Raw genomic sequence first — 22,102 nt, forward strand, 5'->3', positions numbered from 1 at the left:
GTGTCTCTCCCTTTCTCCCTTTTTGTCTTGCTCACAATTCTCTCTCTGCCTTACCCTGTATTCACCTCCCCTCTCTCTCTCCCTTTCTCTCTCTCTCTCTCTCTCTCTCTCTCTCTCTCTCGCTCGCTCTCTCTTTCCCTCCCCCATCCTCACTGCAATCCCTTTTTCTCTCTCTGTCTCTCCCTCTGTCTCTCTCTCCTTGCTTTTGTCTTTCATTTTCTCCTCACTCCCACACACACACACACACACACACACACACACACACAAACACACACACACACACACACACACACACACACACACACACACACACACATACACACACACACTCTGTATTGAGCAGCCCAGAGCATTTGGATGCAAGATGAACTTTGATAAGAGTTAATGAGAAAGTGGCATTGTGTGTGCATGTGGGGGTGTGTGTGTGTGTGTGTGTGTGTGTGTGTGTGTGTGTGTGTGTGTGGGGGGGGGGGGGGGGGGTGGAGCGCAGGAGAAGAATTGGCCCTGGCTACACTTCAGAGCGTCCTCAACAGGAAATGGACCGTAAAGAGCAGACTCCCACTCAGAGGACGAGAGGAGAGGGGGGAGAGGAGAGGGGGGAGAGGAGAGGAGGAGGTGGAGTGTGGGGGGGGAGGACAAGGATGAAGAGAGATAGGGAACGAAGCAGACAAACGTGGGATAGTGCAGCATTGTCGGCTCGCATTATGCTGGGTTTAAATTAACAGTTTGAATCATTTGGAGAAACACAATATTGAGTTTAAATTATGTCTGTGCTCATTATTCTCTCCCACACACCAGCAGGCTTTTCCTATTACCCTTGTTTATACAAGGCTGAAACAAAGTCCCAGGAATTGGTTCACCGGCGCCTTAGTTACTCAGCTATGTTCATTTGTTGGCTCCGGACGACGTTATGGACATTTACCCGTGGTGACACATCATCAAAAGCAGTTAGAAATAGATAAAGGGAGAATCAACACCTTGAAAAGTTGTTTCTGTTTTTTTCTGTTTTCAAGTGACCGGGTCACCATGTCCGCCATTAAGAAGTAAGCCCTGCAGTAGCATGTGTTTACCATAGAGCACATAATGCAAACCAATCTACAAATGGTATTGGTTTTCCTTCAAGGATACTCTGAAATCTTTCCTCAGAACCGTTTACTTTGTAAATTCTTTAACACCAACTCTTTTATTTGTGATATTGACAGTCAAAACCGTCTCCGGTTAAGTGTAAGAGTTCCTTCCACGACCGGGCCATGTCTAGCCAGGCCTAGCATATGATGGTGTTCGCATGTGACTCTCAATCAGCGTATGATTTATAAAGCCTTCCCAGTCTGTGCGTCTACAAATCGCTGCTAAGTCTGTGGCAGGTCGGGCCTGGGTTTAATTGGCGCGGTGAATTGGTAGCGCTCATCTCTAAAACATGAGAGATATTTATGCGGCTCTTCAAGACGCTGATTGGAAGCATTCAAACGACGTAAGTGGGACGATGAAAGGATACGAGTGCGGGGGAGAGGGGGCGCTGTGTGTGTGTGTGTGTGTGTGTGTGTGTGTGTGTGTGTGTGTAGGGGAGGGGGGGTAAGAGGCAACAGAAGGAAGGGGAAGTGGTTCCCCCGTGGAACCGGGGTGTTAAGCAAAGGAGGCGATGAAACCAAGATAAAGAGTCAGAAAAGTGGATTTCACAGGAGTGAGATATGGGGGAGGGATGGAGGGAGAGAGAGGGGAATGGGGGACGGAGGATGGGGGGGTTGAGTGATAACAGACAAACAGGGAGGAGAGCGAAAGAGATAAGTTAGATAATAGGACATTGTGGGGTTAAGAGAGCCAGGAGACAGAGACAGTAGGCTTCACAGGAGTGTTTATTGAAGAGGATTTCAAAGATACATCGAAGAAGGTAGCGGGGAAGGTAAGTCATTTGCAATGGATGGACGTTCCATTACATTGATTGATGGTGTGTGTGCGCGACGCCAGACTTTAAGGGGAAAGGCCCGCAAAGCGGGAGAGCGTCTTGAGAAGCGTGCCGATAAATAATGAGAGTCGCGAGAGGGCTTTTTTTTTTTTTTTTTGGAGGGTGCCATATCTTAATTGAAAATGACAGCTTCAATTAAAAATGTAATCATTCAGTCCATTTTCTAATTAAAAGCGAAACGACTGATAGTTTTTGCTCATTAGCTTCAAAGAGTGGCACAGCCCGACAGGACCGGAGTTTATCATTTGCCGAACGGAGCGGTGTGGGGGAAACACAGGAGCAATGTGGAGCAAATGAGGTGGAGGAAAGACTTGCTGTAAGAGAACGAGGAGGAAAATCTGCTCTAGGCCTCAGTGAGAGTGTGGGAGAAAGGGGGACGGAGAGAGATAGAGAGGGCGAGAGCGAGAGAGAGAGAGAGAGAGAGAGAGAGGGCGAGAGAGAGAGGGAGAGAGAGAGAGAGAGAGAGAGAGAGAGAGAAAGTGAAGCGAGAGAGAAGGAGAGAGGGAGAAAGGGGGAGAGAGAGGGAGAAAGGGGGAGGGAGAGGGCGAGAGAGAGAGAGAGAGAGAGAGGGAGAAAGAGGAGAGGGACGGGGATCTTGATGAGCTGAGGAGTGGTTGATGAAGCCGGGCTAACTGAGAAGCAATCAGATTTTTCATTATCACTGCCAGTGCTGTTAGGCCTAAAGCAAAGGGGAGGTCTACATTTTCAAGTGGCAATCTTGGCAAATGGCTTTGTGATTATCGGCGTTAAAAAAAAAAAAACTTGCTAAAATCCTTAACTTTGTACTTTAATATAAAGTATTTTGAGTCGACAGCCGCACAAACACCCAAACGCTTAACATATCAAGCAACAAAGCAGATGAAATAGTCATTAAGATAACAAATCTATCCCCCAGCCAGGGGTGGCATTCATTTGAATTAAGATAACTAATGCTGTGAATAAACAAGTGTTCAAATCAGGAGTTACTGGACAACAGCAGATAGAAAGCTTTTCCACCATATTAAATGCCTTTTTTACAGCCCATTGATGGTGTTATTTCCGTGGTGGCTTTGTGCCTTTCTGTTCGTTGGTGACTTGCTGTTTCATCCTAGCCAACGGCATTTAACTCAACTGAAGAATTTCAGGATTGGTGTGTTCTCTCACTCTCTCTCTCTCCAAGTTCACATTGAATCGACCCTACCTCCGAAATACACACAGTTAGAAACGCTGTAGGTGAGATTGGAGAGTTGGACGGAGAGAGCGCTCAATTTTGAAAGTAAACAACCAAAAATTAAACTCTGGCTGTGCGCCATTGAGAAGTGTCAGGTTTCACGCGCGCGTTTCACAAGATGTCTAAAATATAAATTGTCTCGTACAGACGCAGTCAACTTGAAAAGCATAGTCTCGTAGCATCTCACTCACTAATAGCTGATGGATGGCTCTGGCATTTCTAACAAATTGCACTCACATCATAGCTCTTAAAGGTCCCATGGCATGAAAATCTCACTTTATGAGGTTTTCTAACATATATATGAGTTCCCCTAGCCTGCCAATGATCCCCCAGTGGCTAATACTTGCGTTCGGTGTAAAACGAGCACTAGGTGTTCTGCTCGCCTTTGAAAAAACGGAGGCTCAAGCATGCTGATATGGAATGTGGTCCCATATGTCGTCATAAAGGATCTAAACTCCTCCCCTTTCTCTCCCTGGCCCGCTCAGAGAATTTGGCCCGCCAATGAGACACGACCGTGCGAGCGCCACGTGTGTGTGTGTGTGTGTGTGTGTGTGTGTGTGTGTGTGATTACACACAGTGTTTGCTGTTGATGTTATGACGCATAACACGTCGGTTCTTTGACGTCTCTTGTATTTCCACAACAAGTCTGTAGTTGGGGTTATCTCAGCCATGGTTGAGAAGGAATTGGGGGATAGGAACTTTGGCTTTGACTCCCTGAAGTATGAACTGCGACATGCTGCCTGCCGCCGGTTGCCGCGAGGCACCACCGCCGCGAAGCAGCACCGCCACGAAGCAGCACCGCCTGGCAGCGGGCAGCCGGCAGCAGGCAGCGCGCGGTTCAGTCTACTTCAGATTGATGTGGAAGTGGAAGAACCAGAGACGTCGGAGAACCCGACGAAGTTGTTTGTGATTCATAATATCATCTGGAGGTGCACACAGCTTGGCCGTGATAATATGTATTATATGATATTATTTAGATATAGAGCTCCAGGACTAACGTGTGTGTCGTACACACACGTACACACAAAGTGTTGTACACGCTGTTGGTGTCATGGCGCATAACACGTCGGACTCTCGTCTCTGGTATTTCCACAACGAGACTCGTAGTGGGGGTTATCTCAGCCATGGTTGAGAAGGAATTGGGGGAAAGGAACTTTAGCTTTGACTCCCTGAAGTACATGAACATGATTGTTGGCCTCGAATGTCTCCTGCTTGAGCCCCGCTTCCCGCTGCCGAGGGACCACCGCCTCGGCGCTGCAGGAGGCGGTGGTGCCTAAGCGCTGACGGCTGCCGAGGCGGTGGTCCCTCGGCAGCAAGGCTCCGGCGGGAGACAACCGCAGTCAACAATCCCTTTCTCCTCCATGTCGTGGTTCAGTCTACTTCAGATTGATGTGGATGGATCACTGTGGAAGAACGAGAGACGTCGGAGAACCCTACACGGTCGTTTGAGATTCATAATATCGTCCTGGAGGCTCACACAGCTTTTGGCAGTGATAATATATATTATACGATATAAATATCCATCTATATTATGATATTATTTAGATATAGAGCTCCAGGACTCCCGTGTGTTCTAGAATATTAACAGAACACGGCTAAAGGCCGTGTGCGCCTCGCCATACACCACTGTAAACAGCGCTTGGTACCATGGCTGCAAGCTGCTCAGGGCCACACCCCCACCCTCCTCCTTGACCCGTCTCGCTCCTCCTTATTTGCATTAAAGCTACAGACACCAAAACAGCGCATTTGGGGGAAGCTCAATGTGCTTCTGGCTCGGAGTGGCTGTAACTCTGCACCACGGCTGAATTTCGGGAACGTCTTTGAATACTGTGTTAGTGGCCCACTAATACCTATATTAAAGCATCCATAAAATGGCATGTCATGGGACCTTTAAATCTTACCTACAGCCCCTTTTATATCATTCCTGTAAAAAAGAATGTTAATGCTCACAAACCATGTGATTAAAGTATAAAAATCTTTATGTGGGGATGAGTCAATAGAAGCAGCCTACTATGGACTTGATTTATTCATCATCATCATCATCATCATCATCATCATATTCTTCTTCTTCTTCTTCTTCTTCTTCTTATTATTATTTTGCTCTTTCTTCTGTAATTCTTTGTTGTGTAACCACAGCAACGACTATGAATAATTCCTGGTCCCCAGAGCTCTAACACTGACCGCCCCAGGATGTTTTGTTTTAAAGTCATTATTTGTGCCATTGGCTTTGTGCTTAGAGTCATTGTGCTGCCTTGCTGACCTCATGAGATTTTCTTCCTGGATTAGCCTGCTACATGGTCCTGTTAATTGAAACCTCTAGTTTAACACTCTTCAATGCTCAGAACCCCCCCCCCCTCCCCCAACCCTGCTGCCCTCCATCACATTTATCGAGGAATGGAGTCTTAGAAGGCCGTAGGACAAGGCAGTAAAGTTGAAATGTTGATTAAGAAAACACTGCAGAACTTCCATTACGTTTGCAATTTTCCTTCCAAATTCCAGCTGTGGCTGTAGGTTTGTGACAACTGACGCCAAGTTGACATCATATGTAACTTATATATTGTAGTGACCATAGGTGAGGTAGTTCGGTTCGGATGCGCAGTGGATTCTGGGGGTTAAATTATCCTGGGGTTTGGACCTTTTCGGGGCCCTCCTGGGTTACTTCGTGGTTGGTTGTTGTGGGGGGTGTAATTGTGTTGTGTTCTTCTGTTTTTTGTGTTATGTGCATTGTAGTGTTACTGTACTTTTGTTACTCAGTTACTGTGTCCGAGTTGTATTACTGCTGAACATTAGCTTCCATCTCGTCCTTCCTGTGCTGCTCTCCACAATATATATATATTAGTGCTGTCAAGCGATTAAAATATTAATCGCATTAATGTCATAGTTAACTCGCGATTAATCGCACATTTTTTTCTATTCTAAATATCCCTTGATTTCGTGCTGCTAGCCTTTTAGTGAGATCAGAGAGTGTTGAGAAGGACAGTAAGAACAGAGACCTGCAGTGAACTCTAGGCCTGCCGTAAAACTTCAATAGCCCAGGCTTTTATTTGTTTCAATCACTGAACTTTCGAAGAAAACTCTTGCTCAGCAAAGATGAAATACTATAACAATTATTATTGAAACCAGTATGAACATTCCTACCGTACGTAGGCCTATACACATTACCAGGCTATCGAATAACGCCTACACACACACACACACGCACATGCGCAAATGCACACGTGCACGCGCGCGCGCGCACACACACACACTCACACACACACGGTGGCGGAGTGGTAATCGGGAGAGTCGGGAGAATTCCCGGTGGGCCGTTAACGTTTCGGGGCTGTCGGGCTGATTACTGCGGGATAACAATATTGCGTTTAGAAAAGATCCTTGCAGCGCCTTCAGGCAGCCTGAGCTGTGCGCCCGCAACCTCTCACTCACTCAACAGACGCAACACTCACAAACTGTCAACATCGCAACCAAGTTGATTTTGTCTAGAGGGGAGTAACTGAGCGGCCCCTCCCGAAGTGGTACAGCCCAGGTGGGCCTTGAACTGCGATTGGTCAGAAAGACGTAACAGCTAATGACAACATTGAACTCTCGTGCAGGCTCGAACAGATTGACACACAAACACACTCACTTTTAAGGAGTTTTTCACCTGCTCCGTATCCTTACTTGCCCCAACAAGTGTGTGCGGCGTGCTTGTTGTTTTGTTTCCGGTGTAGATCCGGTATGTTGTTGTATTTTTTTTTTTTTTTTTTTAACGCCGTTAAAATTGGTTCGCGTTAACGCCGTTAATAACGCGTTAAACTGACAGTACTAATATATATATATATGAGCACTTAAGTACTTATATATGTAGCACATATGTTTGGCCTAATCTTTTTTTCCTTGCAGTGAGTGAGTTAGCATCTATTTTCATCACTTACCTTGTATTTTTCCTCGTGTTTTACCTTGTGCACCTTGTGTTTTTCCTTTTAAACCTTGTGTTTTTCCTTGTATACCTTGTGTACCTTGTGTTTTTCCTTGTATACCTTGTGTTTTGCCTTGTATACCTTGTGTTTTTCCTTGTGTACCTTGTGTTTTTCCTTGTGTACCTTGCCTATTTTAATTTTGTCCTTCAAGGATATTGATGGAGGAATTCTAAATGTCTGTCGCCTAACACTAACTGTATGTTCATTACTGAAAATGTTCAACTTTGTTGTTGTTATGGAAATTCCCTTTGTTTCACTCCCTTGTCGGCTCTTTTTGTTTCTGCCGTGTGTTTGCAGCACGTAGTCCATAATTAATCCCTTGTGATCTCTGTGTTGGAAACGACTAAACACCTCTTTACCTGCTTAGAGTTGCTAGTTATATTCCTGTAATGGGGTTCTTCTCTTGCCACAATCAGACAAAGTGGTTTTCAATTGCCCGGTATTGGTATTATTTTTAATATAACACCTTAGTTGTATGCATGTTGCCACAACAATTCAACTTTGTATTGATATAAAGAGGTGAAACAATTAGGATAATTTTCTTAAACAAATGAAATGTGAATACACATATTGCTTGAACAAATGTCTCAATATGTGACGACTTTGCAGTTGCTTCAAGAATCTAAACATTTCTTTGATAAAAACTATATTTTACAGCAACAAGATTTTTCCTTCTCTTTTTCCTCTGGAAACATTTAGCATCTCCTTCTAACGATACCAGGATAGCAGAGCTTCCCCAAGAAGGAGCAAGTGATCCATGATCTACAAGACCAGTTCAATACCCTGAAAGTAATGTGCACTTTAAACCAAAAATAATAACTCACTGTGCAATCCCCTTCCATCACCTCCGTCTCCGCGCGGGGAGAGACCCAGCGATGAACCAGATCCCGATGTATCACCTTTAGTTTGAGTTAGATTATGTTGTCTGAGATACCGGCTTCACAGGGATGAAGAAAACGTGTGCGTCAGCGTTTGTGGGCTGTTTTGCAGTTTGTGTTTATGATTCATGTAAATCTCATCTCTTTCTTTAAATGAGCATATGCCCCCAAACCTTCATGATTTACCAACCAAATTGCCTCCAGCTCTCTCTCATTCAGATCCATCCTGGACATTTGCCTTCCGCTTTGATTCCAGCCGTGCTGTCAGGCCGATGCAGGAACGTCTTGGTGCGAAGCTTTATCACTGCAGCCAGGCAACATAAATGAACAAGTCTCCCCGATACTCAGAGAGACAGGGAGGCGGCGGCGATGATGAATGGGCTTGTTTGTGAATGCTTCTGAGTTTAACCAGAATTTCGAATGCATCTGTCTTATTACCCACTGACTGACCCCGCACCGGCGATGATAAGCTAGCTGCTGATGCAAAGTTAACCGTGCCTTATTTTTTCAATTTTTCCTCATACCTCAAAACATAATTTAGTTTGCTGTCTGACGTCCGTCTAAATACGCCAGCCGGTAAATAATCTAATATATAAATATCACCGTCTTGTCGGTGGGCTGGGCATTTTTCCATCTTCTACGTGACAAGTTTAACTCTAAATGAAGAGTAGCAGAACTGGGGTAGAGAGTTCCCTGATTGCCGTGTACAGAGCTGACCAAACAGGCCAGTGAGCACCATGTTTGTTCCACCTCCAATCTAAGATGCCTGATCAAAGCCACAAAGACACTGAGGATGCTGATGTCAATACGAGTGACAGCTTGCTCAATAGCACTCCCAAGGATCACCCTGTGGGGAAGTTGTAGCCTCGCAGATTCAAGAATTGGTTGAACCCCAGGTCACACATGTTTGGTCTTCAACCTCTTTCGCAGAGGAATAATCACATTTAGGACTATTATGCTCATTCAAGAACAGGGGAAGTGTTGTTTCCACTGTGAATGTTGGCTTTTGGGGAGGCATCACGGGGCTAGGCAGATGAGTGTGCTCAGTGTGATGGCTGGGGGTAGTGAAGTTGAGAAGTTGTCAGTTATTTGCAGTGTGCTGAAATACGCGATGGCCTAAGGTCTCTTTCCATCATCCTGTCATCTCACACTGCTGCCAGGGATACCCAGTGAACAGGGGGACGTTTTTCCCATCTGGGAACCATCAGCATGGGTTAGGTGGGGGTCCAACAACTAACACAGACAGAGACGCCATCACACAGCCAAACATTTACTGACATTCACAGACACCTGCGTGCACGCAGAGACAAGTGCACATGACACACACACACACCCACGCTCGCGCATACATACACACACACACACATGCACACGCACACACACACACACACACACACACACACACACTCAAACACACACACACTCCAGTATTTGAAACCCTTGCCCTCCTCGTCATGCTCCTATCTTTACTCCTTTACACACAAACGTGTGCGTGTGTGCGTGTGTGTGTGTGTGTGTGTGTGTTTTTGGTGCCCTGTCGGAATGAGATGGCATGCTCCTAATCAAAACATTACACTCCAGCTGTGGAGACACTCCAGCTATAAAGACACCCCAGCTATAGAGACAATCCACACACCCCAGCTATAGAGACACTCCACACACTCCAGCTATAGAGACACTCCAGCTATAGAGAGTGAGATAGGGGTTTGCAGACGGACGCTGGTAGTGAAAAGGCACTCAATGATGATATATGACCTGTCTTCTCTGTTACATATTGGCAAAAAGAGCAGCGGTGCATGTTAAAAGAAGATTATCATGTCCAGATTCAAAGATTCCTCCGTGAACACACGTAGACACTTTTCAATTTAAAAGTGTGCTTTTCTTAACAGCCAGTGTGCTATAGGTCTTCTTGTGCCGATCAGGTGTTTTAATGTGTTCTTCTGTCTGGTTACTATGAGCTCTGCAGGTAGTTCTATTCTTCCTCACTTCTGCTTTTGTATGACCTGACCATGAAGAGAAATAACTACCAATAACCTGCAAGCTTTACATGTTATATTCCAGGTGGCGGTCCTTCTGGGCTGTTTCAGAGCAGCCCTAACTGTGCTTACAATCAATCATGACTCGATTAAGGGGTCAATATGGATTTGGGACAAATGCTGGTTATTGTGGAGCGATATGTAAAGTTCAATTAAATTCTAGTTGAGTCAATAACGTAAATGAAATGACGTTGTTGTAAGCACTGGATTTTTTAATCTGAAAGGATGGGCTACTGGGTAGTATCGCCATGAGTGGGAGAACAATAATACCTCACCATGTTTGATCTGCCCTAGAAATAAAGTACTGAAATGTTTTGAAAAATCGCCCACGCTATACTTTGTCGGTATTGGGCATTTGCTTTCAAAGACCCCTGAGTGTTTTCAGCTCTATATACACTTTGGTTGCAGCGTTATCTCCTGAGTACCGCTCTTCCAGATAAGTGTTCATTAAAGCTTTAATGATTCTTGTGCTTGCAGCAAGGTGAGTCTCCCTCTCACTCTCTGTCTCCGGCCCAGACACTCTCCTTAACTCCGGGATGCAATTTGAAGTGTCTTCGTTTGAGGTTATTGAAAGTGATTGCAGACTGATTTGGAAATTATGAATCTGATTGACATACTTACACAAAAGAAAAATCTCTGTTTAAACTGAACAGCAATTATGTATATATATATATATATATATATATATATATATATATATATATATATATATATATATATATATATATATATATATATCATATATGTTCATATATATTATTTAATTTATGTTATGTAAAAAAATATTAACTTTTTAAAAAACATTAATTATTCAAACATATTTTGTTAACATATATATTTATATTTTTTATATATAAAATAGTATTATTGTTTTTATTTAAAACATAGATTTTTTTTATACACAGCCTTGTCCTGTTGCTGAGCGAAAACAAGCTGCACACTCATCCAGTACCCCTGCCAGTACTTCTGTGAATGGAACTGCCGATTACCGTCCTTTACTCCCCCCTGCTCGGAGCAAGGACTTGGTACATTCCGTTTGTGCTGCTGTAGCTAGTATGTCACCGATTCAGTAGTAGCATAACAGTCAGCCTAACATTAGCTTGAACGAGGTCTGTCGAGAAGAGTGACAAATAAACAAACAATAGAAAGAGACTAACAAGCAGTCACATAGGCAGTGGAAAAGCCCGGACGAGAGAGAAAAACAAGGAATTACGCTGCTGTTTTCTCCGCGCCCAGTTGCCTTCCTTTGTTTGGCGTCCCTGATATGACCCTGTTTAAGAGTGAACACCGCAGTCCAAGATGTGAGTATGCCTGGGCAGATCTGTGTGTGTGTGTGTGTGTGTGTGTGTGTGTGTGTGTGTGTGTGTGTGTGTGTGTGTGTGTGTGTGTGTGTGTGTGTGTGTGTGTGTGTGTGTGTGTGTGTGTGTGTGTGTGTGTGTGTGTGTGTGTGTGTGTGTGTGTGTGAGCGCGCGTGCGTGTGTCTTGGTGTTTGCCTGTCGCACTTTGTTTCAGACAGAAAATCATTTTGGAGCCCCTTGTTTTTGTACGTCTCAAGCGTCTGTATTTCCCCCCTTCTCATTATTATGCACTCCCTCCCCGTCCACTTAGCCCTATCCCTGCCATTATCCCTCCACCACAATCATCTTCCAGTCTGTTGGTAATTCTCTCCTCACCTCCCTCTCCCCGGTTGTTCTCCATATTAACATTCATGGGTCGGAATACAAAGTGTGACACTTCTGGAGAAGCCCAGATATAGATGACAAGAGCAAAGTGTGCTTTGTGTTTGTGTGTGTGACCAAGATAATCATATAGTGAGGCGACATGTGTGGCGACAACTTCTCAGCCATTGCTGGAGAGTGTGTGAAATGGTCTGCAACAACAGCCCTGGTAGCTTGACCTGCCGCCAACACGGGCAGAATATAACAGCCTGGGCCCAGCCAGCTCTCACCGGACCTCTCACTGGAGCAGAGGCCAGCCTCAGGGGGTCCGAGTGGGGGACATGTTCCAGCCTACTAGTTTGATGCAGACAGAGGCTCTGTTGGTTCAGATCCAGTTCCCTAAGCCATTTAAAATGTAAGCTCCAGGGTTCGATTTTCCTCCTATTCTACATGAATGCTTTGCAACCCCTGTCGTGGATATTGGTTTCACATCACACCACACATACAGGGGTGTCTTCCACAGGGACACAAAGAAAAAAAGAAAAGATTAAAGTTTGATGATGAATACCTAATCTTAAGCCGAGGGGGCTACCGCCCAGCATCTCTGGATCGCACGGAAACCCCCGTCATTGAGAGGCAACACAGCAGTGCATGCCGTGCCGCCAAGCCGCTGGTAAAAGCGATAGAGTGAATAGCCCCTGAGTGCAGGTACATTTGAGGCGAGACCTGGGAGAGTTTACACTGCTGCTCTCCCATTATCTCTGTATTATCACACTGTGTTGTGATGTTCTGGCCAAGTGGCTCCAGGATAGTGCGTAGGTATACTGTGTATGTGTGTATGGGGGTGGAAGTGTGTTTGTGTATGTGTGTATGGGGGTGGAAGTGTGTGTGTGTGTGTATGTGTTAGTGTTAGTGTTCGGGTAGACACATTTGTATAGGGCTGTGTGTGGTAGAGGCAATCAGGAGGAGGCTTTAAAGGATTTCAATAAATGAGTAGTAAGACCGTATGGGCTCATCATTACTTGATAATTACGCTGTGTTTCCCTGCAGCGCGGCTCCACTAAGGGAGGCTGTTACGCCCTCGCCCCCCCTCCCCCTGTCAATGCTATGTTACAAACATTCTGTTTTATCGCTCTCATACCACTTAGCGCCCCGCTTCTCATTTTAATTATGAGCTCATTTCCCCCCTTGGCTCCCATGGTCTCCTCCCGTTCCCGGGACAATGTGCTGGGGTAATGTTCTTGGGGGGTTAACAGACTGGGATCCCTGTGATGGGGTTGATCCAGGAAGGTGACCGCCCCTCTGTTCCCAATGGCCGTCTTGCGTCCGCTAGAAGGCTGTTTCTATCAGTGACACACTTGTAGGAAGTAGGAACCCGTGGGGGTCTTTACTTGCATTTTTAATACGTCCTGTTTATTTGTAGGGGACTCTGAGGCCCTATATGGGTCCGATGGGGGGTGGTCAAACCCTCTTGGAAAGGTGGACCCGGTGACTTTGAACCGTAAACCACCGGACCGCGTCCCCGTGGAGCTGTTAACTGCACCGGGGCTGACCCTTATCTTTAATTAATTTGTGCCTCAGTACGGAGCTAATCCTCCCGCCCCTTGACACCCACAGTTCAACCACTATTACACCCTCCCGTCCGTCACCACCTCCCCTCAGTGGGCGCCCCTCGCAGAGCTGCAGAAATCGAGGATGCACAGCAGAATCTACCCCTAATGGCTCATAATAAGTAGCCTGTTTCACACCGTCGGAGGTGCTTGTTTCACTACGCATTTGGCAGCGGTGGATTTGTGCAAAGGTGCAGACTTAAAATTAACGCAGCTGGAGAAAAAAGTGCTTTCCGCACAGTAATGCTCCAGCCTTGGTCAATGAACACGCAAATGTGCGTATGTAAGCAAGTGGGATTCACCCCCCGCCTTCTGCCACCGCTATGCTTAGTGTTTTGCCTTTGCCGTTTGGTAACTAGTCAGCATCATGTCTTAAAGGGCCAGTGCAGGGAGTGCATCCTCATCTTGATGTGTTTGACGAGGCGACGGTTGTGCTCGTTGTTTTTTATTTCAGTTGCCAGGCTAGTTTACCTCCCCAAAGTCAAAAATGTTTATTTGGCATAAGCACAGTTTAACACAGGGTCATCTGAAGCTGAACAGTGCAAAACAATTTCAGGGAACATGGCAAGACTAGCAAGAAACATACACAAACACAGATAGACAAAGAAAAAAACACTAGAAATTCTCCAGTGAATGTAAAAATAAAATCTAATATTTATCCTTGTGGATATAGACCAACGGAGAATATTATTCAACAACACAGAATATAAATCCAAAAATTTATAAATATAAATGGGAGGTGTGCTGCTGAATATGTACATTAAATATGTATATAACCAATAATAATATCATTAAGGTGGGGGGGGGGGGGGGAATATGGCAGGGCACACTCTGGTAAGCAGGAAGGCAGCAATATCTTATCAGCTCGGATGTAGGATCCCCCATCCCTGACTCAGGAGGAGTTGAGTCAGGGAGGGTAATTTAAATGCATCTCTGGGCTCAGCTCCCACTGTAGTTATCCACCCCTGTGACCTCATTGGAGGAGCAAGGTAACTAGTTTGGCACACCAAGTCGGAGGGAACCCAGATAACATCAGAAGGTATTTTGGTTGACGGTATTGACATCCATACATGTGTTCTATATCTATAAATGGAAAGAATGTTAGAAATGGGAAAACTGCTAATCGGCAATCAGTTTTTTCCCCTATAAATCATCCTAACCCGGGAGGTGAGAGATATTTGGGGGTTTTGGGATAGTGAGTTAAAGGCCATTCGATTAGACGGGGGCAGGCATTCCTGGCACATCTCTGAAATGTGTTTGAGGGATTAACTAAACATTAGGGGTGGGAAAAATAATCGATTCTTCGATGCATCGCGATTCTGTGTGGAACAATTCCTGTTTATTTTTTACCTACTTCCATAGTGTGTTGTAATGCAAGCTGTATTGATTATTGCATTGTTCATAGTTGTGAAAAAAGCTTTTTCTCTAATAAAATATTAGATAAGGTTATTTATCTGTTGATTTCTTTAATGATCATCACAAAAGTAGGAAGTGATTAGCAAACTCTGAGTAGCAATTTCAGATGTATATATATTTTTATATATTTTTTTTGATATTTTTTTTATATCGTTGACCTCTGAATCAAAATCGAATCCTGAGGTGCCAAGAGATTCCCACCCCTACTAAACATGGCAACCTAGAAATACATATTATCACTACTTTATTTTCAAATTGAATAAAACCTATTTCAATATAGATTGTGGGTAGTCTGCGTGTTGAAGCTGTTAGGAAAATGTATGAAGCCTCATTTGAATAAGATTGCAAAAGAAAGGAGTCTCACCTAATTAACGCTGCAATACTAACATTTATGGGCCTACTTAAATAAAGATTATATCTAATACAATTTTTAAATGTCATTAATTTTAAAATAATGAGCCCTGTGAATGTTGTAGCATTTTGTTGAAGAGGGTTATTAATTCGTCCTGGTCAGATTTTAGATAGAGGCTCAGCAATCACTAAAGCTGCCCATTAGCCTAAACCCCAATCTCTCATGCAGTCTGTCCTTCCTTCAGACAAAGAACAATGGCAAACTGTAGCCGACTGCTGCGGTCTGAGCTTTAGAATAATCTGGGCGGTTATGATTATAGCTGGATTCACGTGGCCTGGTTTTTGTCCACAGTGTTGTACCACTACCTCTTGCCGTTGCTTCTGTAAACACTTCAAACCAAGCGTCAAGCTTCTGAATCGACTTGAGAACACTGTTAGGGTCCATAACGACCCTGAGCCCTATGCTTTTAAAGAAAACACATCTGTTCAATTCATCTTGAATGTGTATCAAACCAAAATAACAGCTTCTGTATTCCAAAGTGGCCAAACTGGTCCCCTTATTTGAACAGATTATAATTACCGTTGTAATTGCCGTGGGTCTAATAAACTTGAATATGAACGGTGTCTGTTCTTTTCAAGAACCATTGTAACTGACATTCTGGCTTCTTGAGGGGGCTCACTGCTGGATACCACGCCGCAACCAGACACCCAAGAAACGGGTTGCCGCTAGCCCAAATCTGGTTGTCCATAGCAACGGAGCAACTGTTTCCACGGAGGTCTGTCATGTACAAGGCGGTTGGGTTATGCTCTGCCTTCATGGCTATTTGCAGTTATTTGCTGCATACTGATCACCGGAAAGATGAGGGACTGACAGCGTATCGGATTTAACACCTACATGTTGATAGTGATGCATGGGAACAGCAAGAGTGTAAAGGATTAGTTTCAGTGTGATCTGCCAAGATTGTCAAAATGTAGAGCAGCAAGGTGTGTGTGTGTGTGTGTGTGTGTGTGTATTTAGTTTGCATTAACTCATATTAATTAATTTGGATGCCAGCGATTCAAAAGTCACACTGTGAGTGTGATGCAGCTGGTCCAGTCACACTCCATTCACCCCTCCCTATCTGGCCATATTCTAGTGGTCACTTGTCTCTCCTTCCTCGACTTTCCTCTCCTCTACCCTTCTCTCCTCCCCTTCCTCTCTTCCTCATGTCTCTCCTCTCCTCCCCTTCCTCTCCTTCCCTCTCCTCCCCCCTCCTCTCTCTCTCCTCTTCCCCTCCTCCCATGTCCTCCCTGTCCCTTGCAGTTTCAGCCATTGTTACAATTTCTGTGTGTCCTCTTTTGTGTCACCCTCGCCTCTGCCACTCTGTGTTTGCTTATGTAGGGGAGAGAGAGGGCAAGGGAGGGAGAGAGCGCGCTTGAGACAGCTAAATTGTGTTTAAGTATCTGTAAGCTCTTGGCTACAGTCTAAAGCTTTGCTGGGTTTGGATGTAAGCTGGCAGTGTGATGATAGAAATGTAGGTTGGCAGCTGGATTAGAACCGGCAGGGGGGGTGGTACTGACAGTAAGACACACTGGGATGGACCGGCCTCCGGCACTGAATCAGTTACATTACATACTTATTAAAACCCTCTACTGTGGTGAAGGCTAATTCTACAAATTGACTCCGGCCGCTTAGTGGTGCCGGTTTGAAACAGAAAATAAGAACACAGTCTGGATGATCCAGGGCCGATCGCTGACTGCATCCCACTCGAAGGCCTGTATGTATGTTTAATGCTGTGCTGCTGCTGTACTTAACTCTGCTTCTGTTTCACTTCAGATATGAGCATGAGTGGGGAGCTGAAGCCCGTTCGTCCCAGGACCGCGGGCAAGCGAGCCAGCAGCACTTCCTATGGGTTAGTGTTAAACACACACACACACACACACACACACACACACACACACACACACACACACACACACACACACACACACACACACACACACACACACACACACACACACACACACACCTCCCCCTGTGCCCTTATTGGTTAAATAGTAAAACATGTTTCAAAGGGACTTTAACTTTATGACACAAAGAAAACCTGAAAGCATAGACCCATAGCATAGAGATTGACACACACACACACACTGTCTTTCCCATTGATCTTCTTCCCCCGTCCTCTCTTCACTAAAGAGAGATAATCATGTGCTTCATTATTATCCCTGCATTGAAATCAGTGCAGTATAATTCTTCATTAGCTCTGGGCCCAGCTGTACATAGACCCCGCCATTGATTTTAGCGCGCGGCGCTGTCTCTACCTGTCAATGGTTGCATCTGTCTTTTGATGTAGTGCGCACACATGATCAGAGCTGACGCGTGTGAAAGCGGGCGGTTCAATTGTATCAACGGGGTAGGTTAGACGAAAGGGCTTCCTTGCATCAACACCGTTATCTTTTATCACAGCGTTGATTCAACACTTTTTAATAACCTCTCTCGGGCCATTCGTAGCCGTAATAAGGGAAGCCGTCTTCTTACTAAGGCCACCTGCTGGGTCCCACACACGCCGTCTAGCCCGCTACAGCGTGGGGGAGCCATCCCACGTCTCCTTTGATTCTCTGTCGTCTTCACATGCCTCCAGCCCGCCGTAATATCTGATGGCGATCAAACCTCACTGTGTGTGTGTGTGTGTGTGTGTGTGTGTGTGTGTGTGTGTGTGTGTGTGTGTGTGTGTGTGTGTGTGTGTGTGTGTGTGTGTGTGTGTGTGTGTGTGTGTGGCAGAGCGACTGGGACACCAGCATCAGACAGGCTTGGTTTAGTCATCGGCCCGCTGCATGCTTTGTATGCCCGACTCATCCCTTTCAGATCGGCACGACACAGGACTGTAAATGCCTTTTCTCTGCTCGTCAATTTTTTTTCCGAAAGATGCAAAGTTGGGGCGATTGGGATGCAGGGGACCGGCAGGGTGTACTAGGTTACCGAGGTGAATCGATGATGGAGACAACTTTATGTTTTCGGCAAAACTAAAAGTTGACGCTGGGGTTTTATGAAGCGCTTGCGGTGAAGGTAAAACTGCATTTTCTGTGAAAAAGACGACAGAGGTTACACGGATGGATGTGTTTCATTATCAGATTGTTGTAAAATTCGGAGAAACGGCTTGAAATCCCCACCCGCCCTCCTCTTATTAAACTGTTTTCTAATCTTTTGTTTCACCTATTGAAACCGCTTTGAAAGCAACTTCGGTCTATCAATTCTGGTGAAATGAACCCGTATCACTAAATGCATGCTTCCTTTTGTATACTTCTCCCCCCCCCCACCCCACCCACAGTAGCATTCGCTCTCCTCCCTGCAAGTAGCGTTTCAACGTGCTACGATGTTTCAGCCAAGTCAATGCAAACACAATCCTCCACCCAACACGCTGTGATGCAATCACTCATGTGCACTTACAGCCAGACACCGATGCAACAACGTGTTTATTACACACTCACAGACACGCTCACAGGCAGACACACACAGAGGAACACACGCACACACAGGCACACACACAGGCACACTCTGGCATACACAGACACACACAGGTAAACGTAGGCACAGTCACACACTCGGGCACACATACAGGCGCACACAAAGGCGCACACGCAGGAACCCACGGGCATGCACACACACAGGCACACACACAGGCAAACAAGCAGAGACACACACAGGCGCAGACAAACAAGCAGACACACAAGCATACATATACACACAGGCACACACACACACACACAGGCACACAAGGAGACACACACACAGGCACACACAGACACACACACAGGCACACGTGAGCACACATACCTGACTGCGGACGAATCACACCTGCGGTATCAACCTTAATATAGCCAGAGTCTGCCTGACGCATGATAGAGATTGCAAGGAATTCTATTACACAATACCAGGTTGGTTGCTTTTTGTCCTGTGCTCCGAGCCGGTTGAAACCCATCGACTGAACCCATCCATACCGGCGCTCACATATACAGAACAATGGCGTCCCCAGCCTTCCACCGGCGGTGCATCATAACCGGGAGAGTGGGATGAGTATAGGCTCCGCGTGTTTAACGCCACTTTGAGTCTATGCTGTAGCTGTTCTCAGTACACCGAGCAGTCCTGTGCCTTCCCTCTCTCCGGGCCAATATTTGCGGCACACTCAAACCCCCTTGTCGTCCGACTCTGTCAGCATATTTAACATATTTACGTTTAAGTGGAGTTTTTTTGTCTTCTTTTCCCTGTTGTAAGTAACACCGGCCCCCCGTGTCGCCATCTCCCCTCCTCCTGAGCGGCGTCACTCTCTCGCCTCGTTTCCCCCCAGGTCATTTGCTTTGGTTTTGACCCCCGACAGCATACGAGTTTTGTCATCATTTGTTATCCACGGTCGGTGCCTGCCAGGGCCCCACGCTAGTTTGGCAAAGCCCAGCTGTGGGATGTGGGATGGGGGATGGGGGGGAAGGGCGGGGGGCCGTTGACAGCACAGATGCTGCTGTTGCTGCCCCGGCACCCCCCCCCCCCCCCCCCGTGTGTGTGCTCTATCGCACCGCTACAAAAGCTCACTGCACTGTGGGGTCTTTCGAGCGTGACTCAGGTGCCAGAAGAATACACCGCCAGACGACGTGATGTGACTGTCTGTGTGTGTGCGCGTGCGTGCACGTACGTGTGTGTGTGTGTGTGTGTGTGTGTGTGCGAGATGCCCATGGATCTGCAGAAGTGAACCCGAACAAAAGGCAGCTGTAGTTAACCATGTTGTCAAGATCTCTTTCTCTCCGCCCCCCTCTCTCTCTCTCTGTTTCTGTCTCTCTGTCTCTCTCTCTCTCTGTTTCTCTGTCTCTCTCTCTCTCTGTCTCTCTCTCTCTCTCTCTGTCTCTGTCTCTGTCTCTGTCTCTCTCTGTCTCTGTCTCTCCCCCCCCCTCTCTCCCCCCCCTGTCTCTCTGTCTCTCTCTGTCTCTCTCTGTCTCTCTCTGTCTCTCTCTGTCTCTCTCTCTGTCTCTCTCTGTCTCTCTGTCTCTCTGTCTCTCTGTCCCTCTCCTTTCTAATCACCCCCATGTAGCAAGAAGGCAATCACAATTAAAGTGTTTTGCGATGGTGGGCCTCTGCAGTCACGTCGCTCTAATCAAACCCCTGTCTCCTCCGCCCTGATGTGTTGACCACCATCAGGGGTGGGGGTGGGGGGAGCAGGGGAGGAGTTAACTCTGCTGTGATTGGCCTCCGGGTCTTTGACTCCACGGGCAAGAAGTCATAAGAGTCGGTGCAAATGTCCACTTTGCGTCGAGGTCATAATGACGATTGTTACTGTCTACTCTATTAAACGTCTCATTGGAGGGCGTAATGAAGGGGGGAGGAGGGAGATGGGGGGCGGGGGGCGGGCGGAGAGACGGTTTAGGTGTGGACTCTGATTGGCATCTGGAGCCGTCCGCGCTGGCAGCCACGCGCCTCATTCTTCCAGTGTTCTGTCATCTGTTTTAATTACCGCCGGGCTGGCATGCGATGGGGTAATAACACAGTGAACCCATCTGTCATGGGCTCAACAGGGCCGATGGAGCCTTCATGGTATGAGGCGGGAAGTGCCAGGAGCAATGGGTGGGCCACGCCCTGGCCGGTGCCAAGTTTCGGAGGGGGCCAGGGGCACCATAGGGTGGGCCAAGTCGGGTCGGGCATTCTGATGTCGTTGTGCGTTTTATTTTGGCCGGGATATTATTATTTGTTTCTTTCACTCTTCAATCTGCCCGTTCGTTTGGATATGGAATGATTGTATTCAGGGGCGTAGGAATGAGTTTAATATTGGGGGGGACACATATCGGAAACCTGACAGATCCGGTATAATTTTTAGGTAGGACAAATGCGCCTGTCTCCGATATTGGAGGGGACACGTCCCCTCCGTCCCCCCCGTTTCCTACGCCCTTGATTGTATTTATTTTTTACGATTTACTTTTGCATTTTCATGCTTTATTATAGAGTGAGATAGAGAGGAATGTATGGGAGACGGAGGGGAGGACATGCAGCAAATGACCACGGGCAGGATTGGAACCCGGGTCGCTGCGATCAGGACTGAGCCTGTGCGGTACACACCCGGTGAGCCACCGGGGCGCCCCGGTGGAAGACATTTTTGAGGAACATGCACCGAAAACATTTTCCTGTTTCAATTATTAAGACAGAGTTGGCCATCGCACCCAGTTATTGCCACTACCTTAACACTGCTTACATTTCACAGCGGTGGAGGTTCCGGGCTACCTCACGGGTTATCCTGCTTAGAACCTCCTGTACCACTCGAAGAGATGTTCATTCAAAGTCTGATTCTAGATTCAGACTGCTTGTTTAACGCAATGTTTTGCTTTGAGGCTCATGAAAGCCTCCTGCGTCCTCCTAAAGCAGCTCTGACAGTCAAACTCTAATAACACTCACACAAGCCTCCAAGCCCCCCCCCCCCTTCACGTGTTGTGTTCGTGTTGCTAATTTTTCTTCACACAGAGATTTAGACGCGGGTCCTAAAGTGCAGTCAATGTTATTTGTATAGCCTAAGGCTCGGAAAGGCTTTTGATTTAATTTATTAGCATTTGTACAAGTACGAACCGCATTTAAACAAGATTATTTTTAAGTTCAAGGCTCCGCAGATTTGGCCTTAAAGAGCAAGCAACTCTTTCTCGGACGCGATCTTCAAAATCAACGGCTTTCAATAAGGAGCTCCAAACATTCGCACATCACACACTCTTTGGTCGTGACGTCCAAGAGTATAGGCTTGTAATGGGTACTTTTCCGTCACACAAAGCCCGTTACCTGCGTTCAAAGCAGAGTGGATCATTCACATAGTGTTAAAGGGAGGCTGTCAAAACCTTTTTTTTTTTACTCCTGTTTTCGCAAAATTAAGGCCTTATTTCAGGAACAGCAATAAAATGGCACAGATTACCCGGTTGATGATCATGTAAGACCGGTTACAAGCAAACTATTTCAGCCCCTGCGACAGAGACATGCGTTGGAATGGCAGGTGTGTGTCAAACCAAGAGATGCAGATGCCAGCTC

General features: G+C 46.2%; 1 protein-coding gene across 2 annotated transcripts in view; it reads left to right on the forward strand.

The window, feature by feature from the left end:
* Positions 1-11,090: 11,090 nt before the first annotated feature.
* The window catches only part of LOC307075927 (RNA-binding Raly-like protein), a 33,264-nt gene continuing 22,252 nt past the window's right edge, over positions 11,091-22,102 (forward strand). For both annotated transcript variants that reach the window (XM_079736681.1, XM_079736682.1), the window contains exons 1-2: positions 11,091-11,344; positions 16,895-16,970. In XM_079736681.1, the coding sequence (XP_079592807.1) occupies positions 11,308-11,344; positions 16,895-16,970 (113 nt within the window). In that variant the 5' untranslated portion in view covers positions 11,091-11,307. The remainder of the gene's footprint in view (positions 11,345-16,894; positions 16,971-22,102) is intronic.

Source organism: Pollachius pollachius, assembly GCF_949987615.1.
Source record: "Pollachius pollachius genome assembly, chromosome: 5".
NCBI lineage: Eukaryota > Metazoa > Chordata > Actinopteri > Gadiformes > Gadidae > Pollachius > Pollachius pollachius.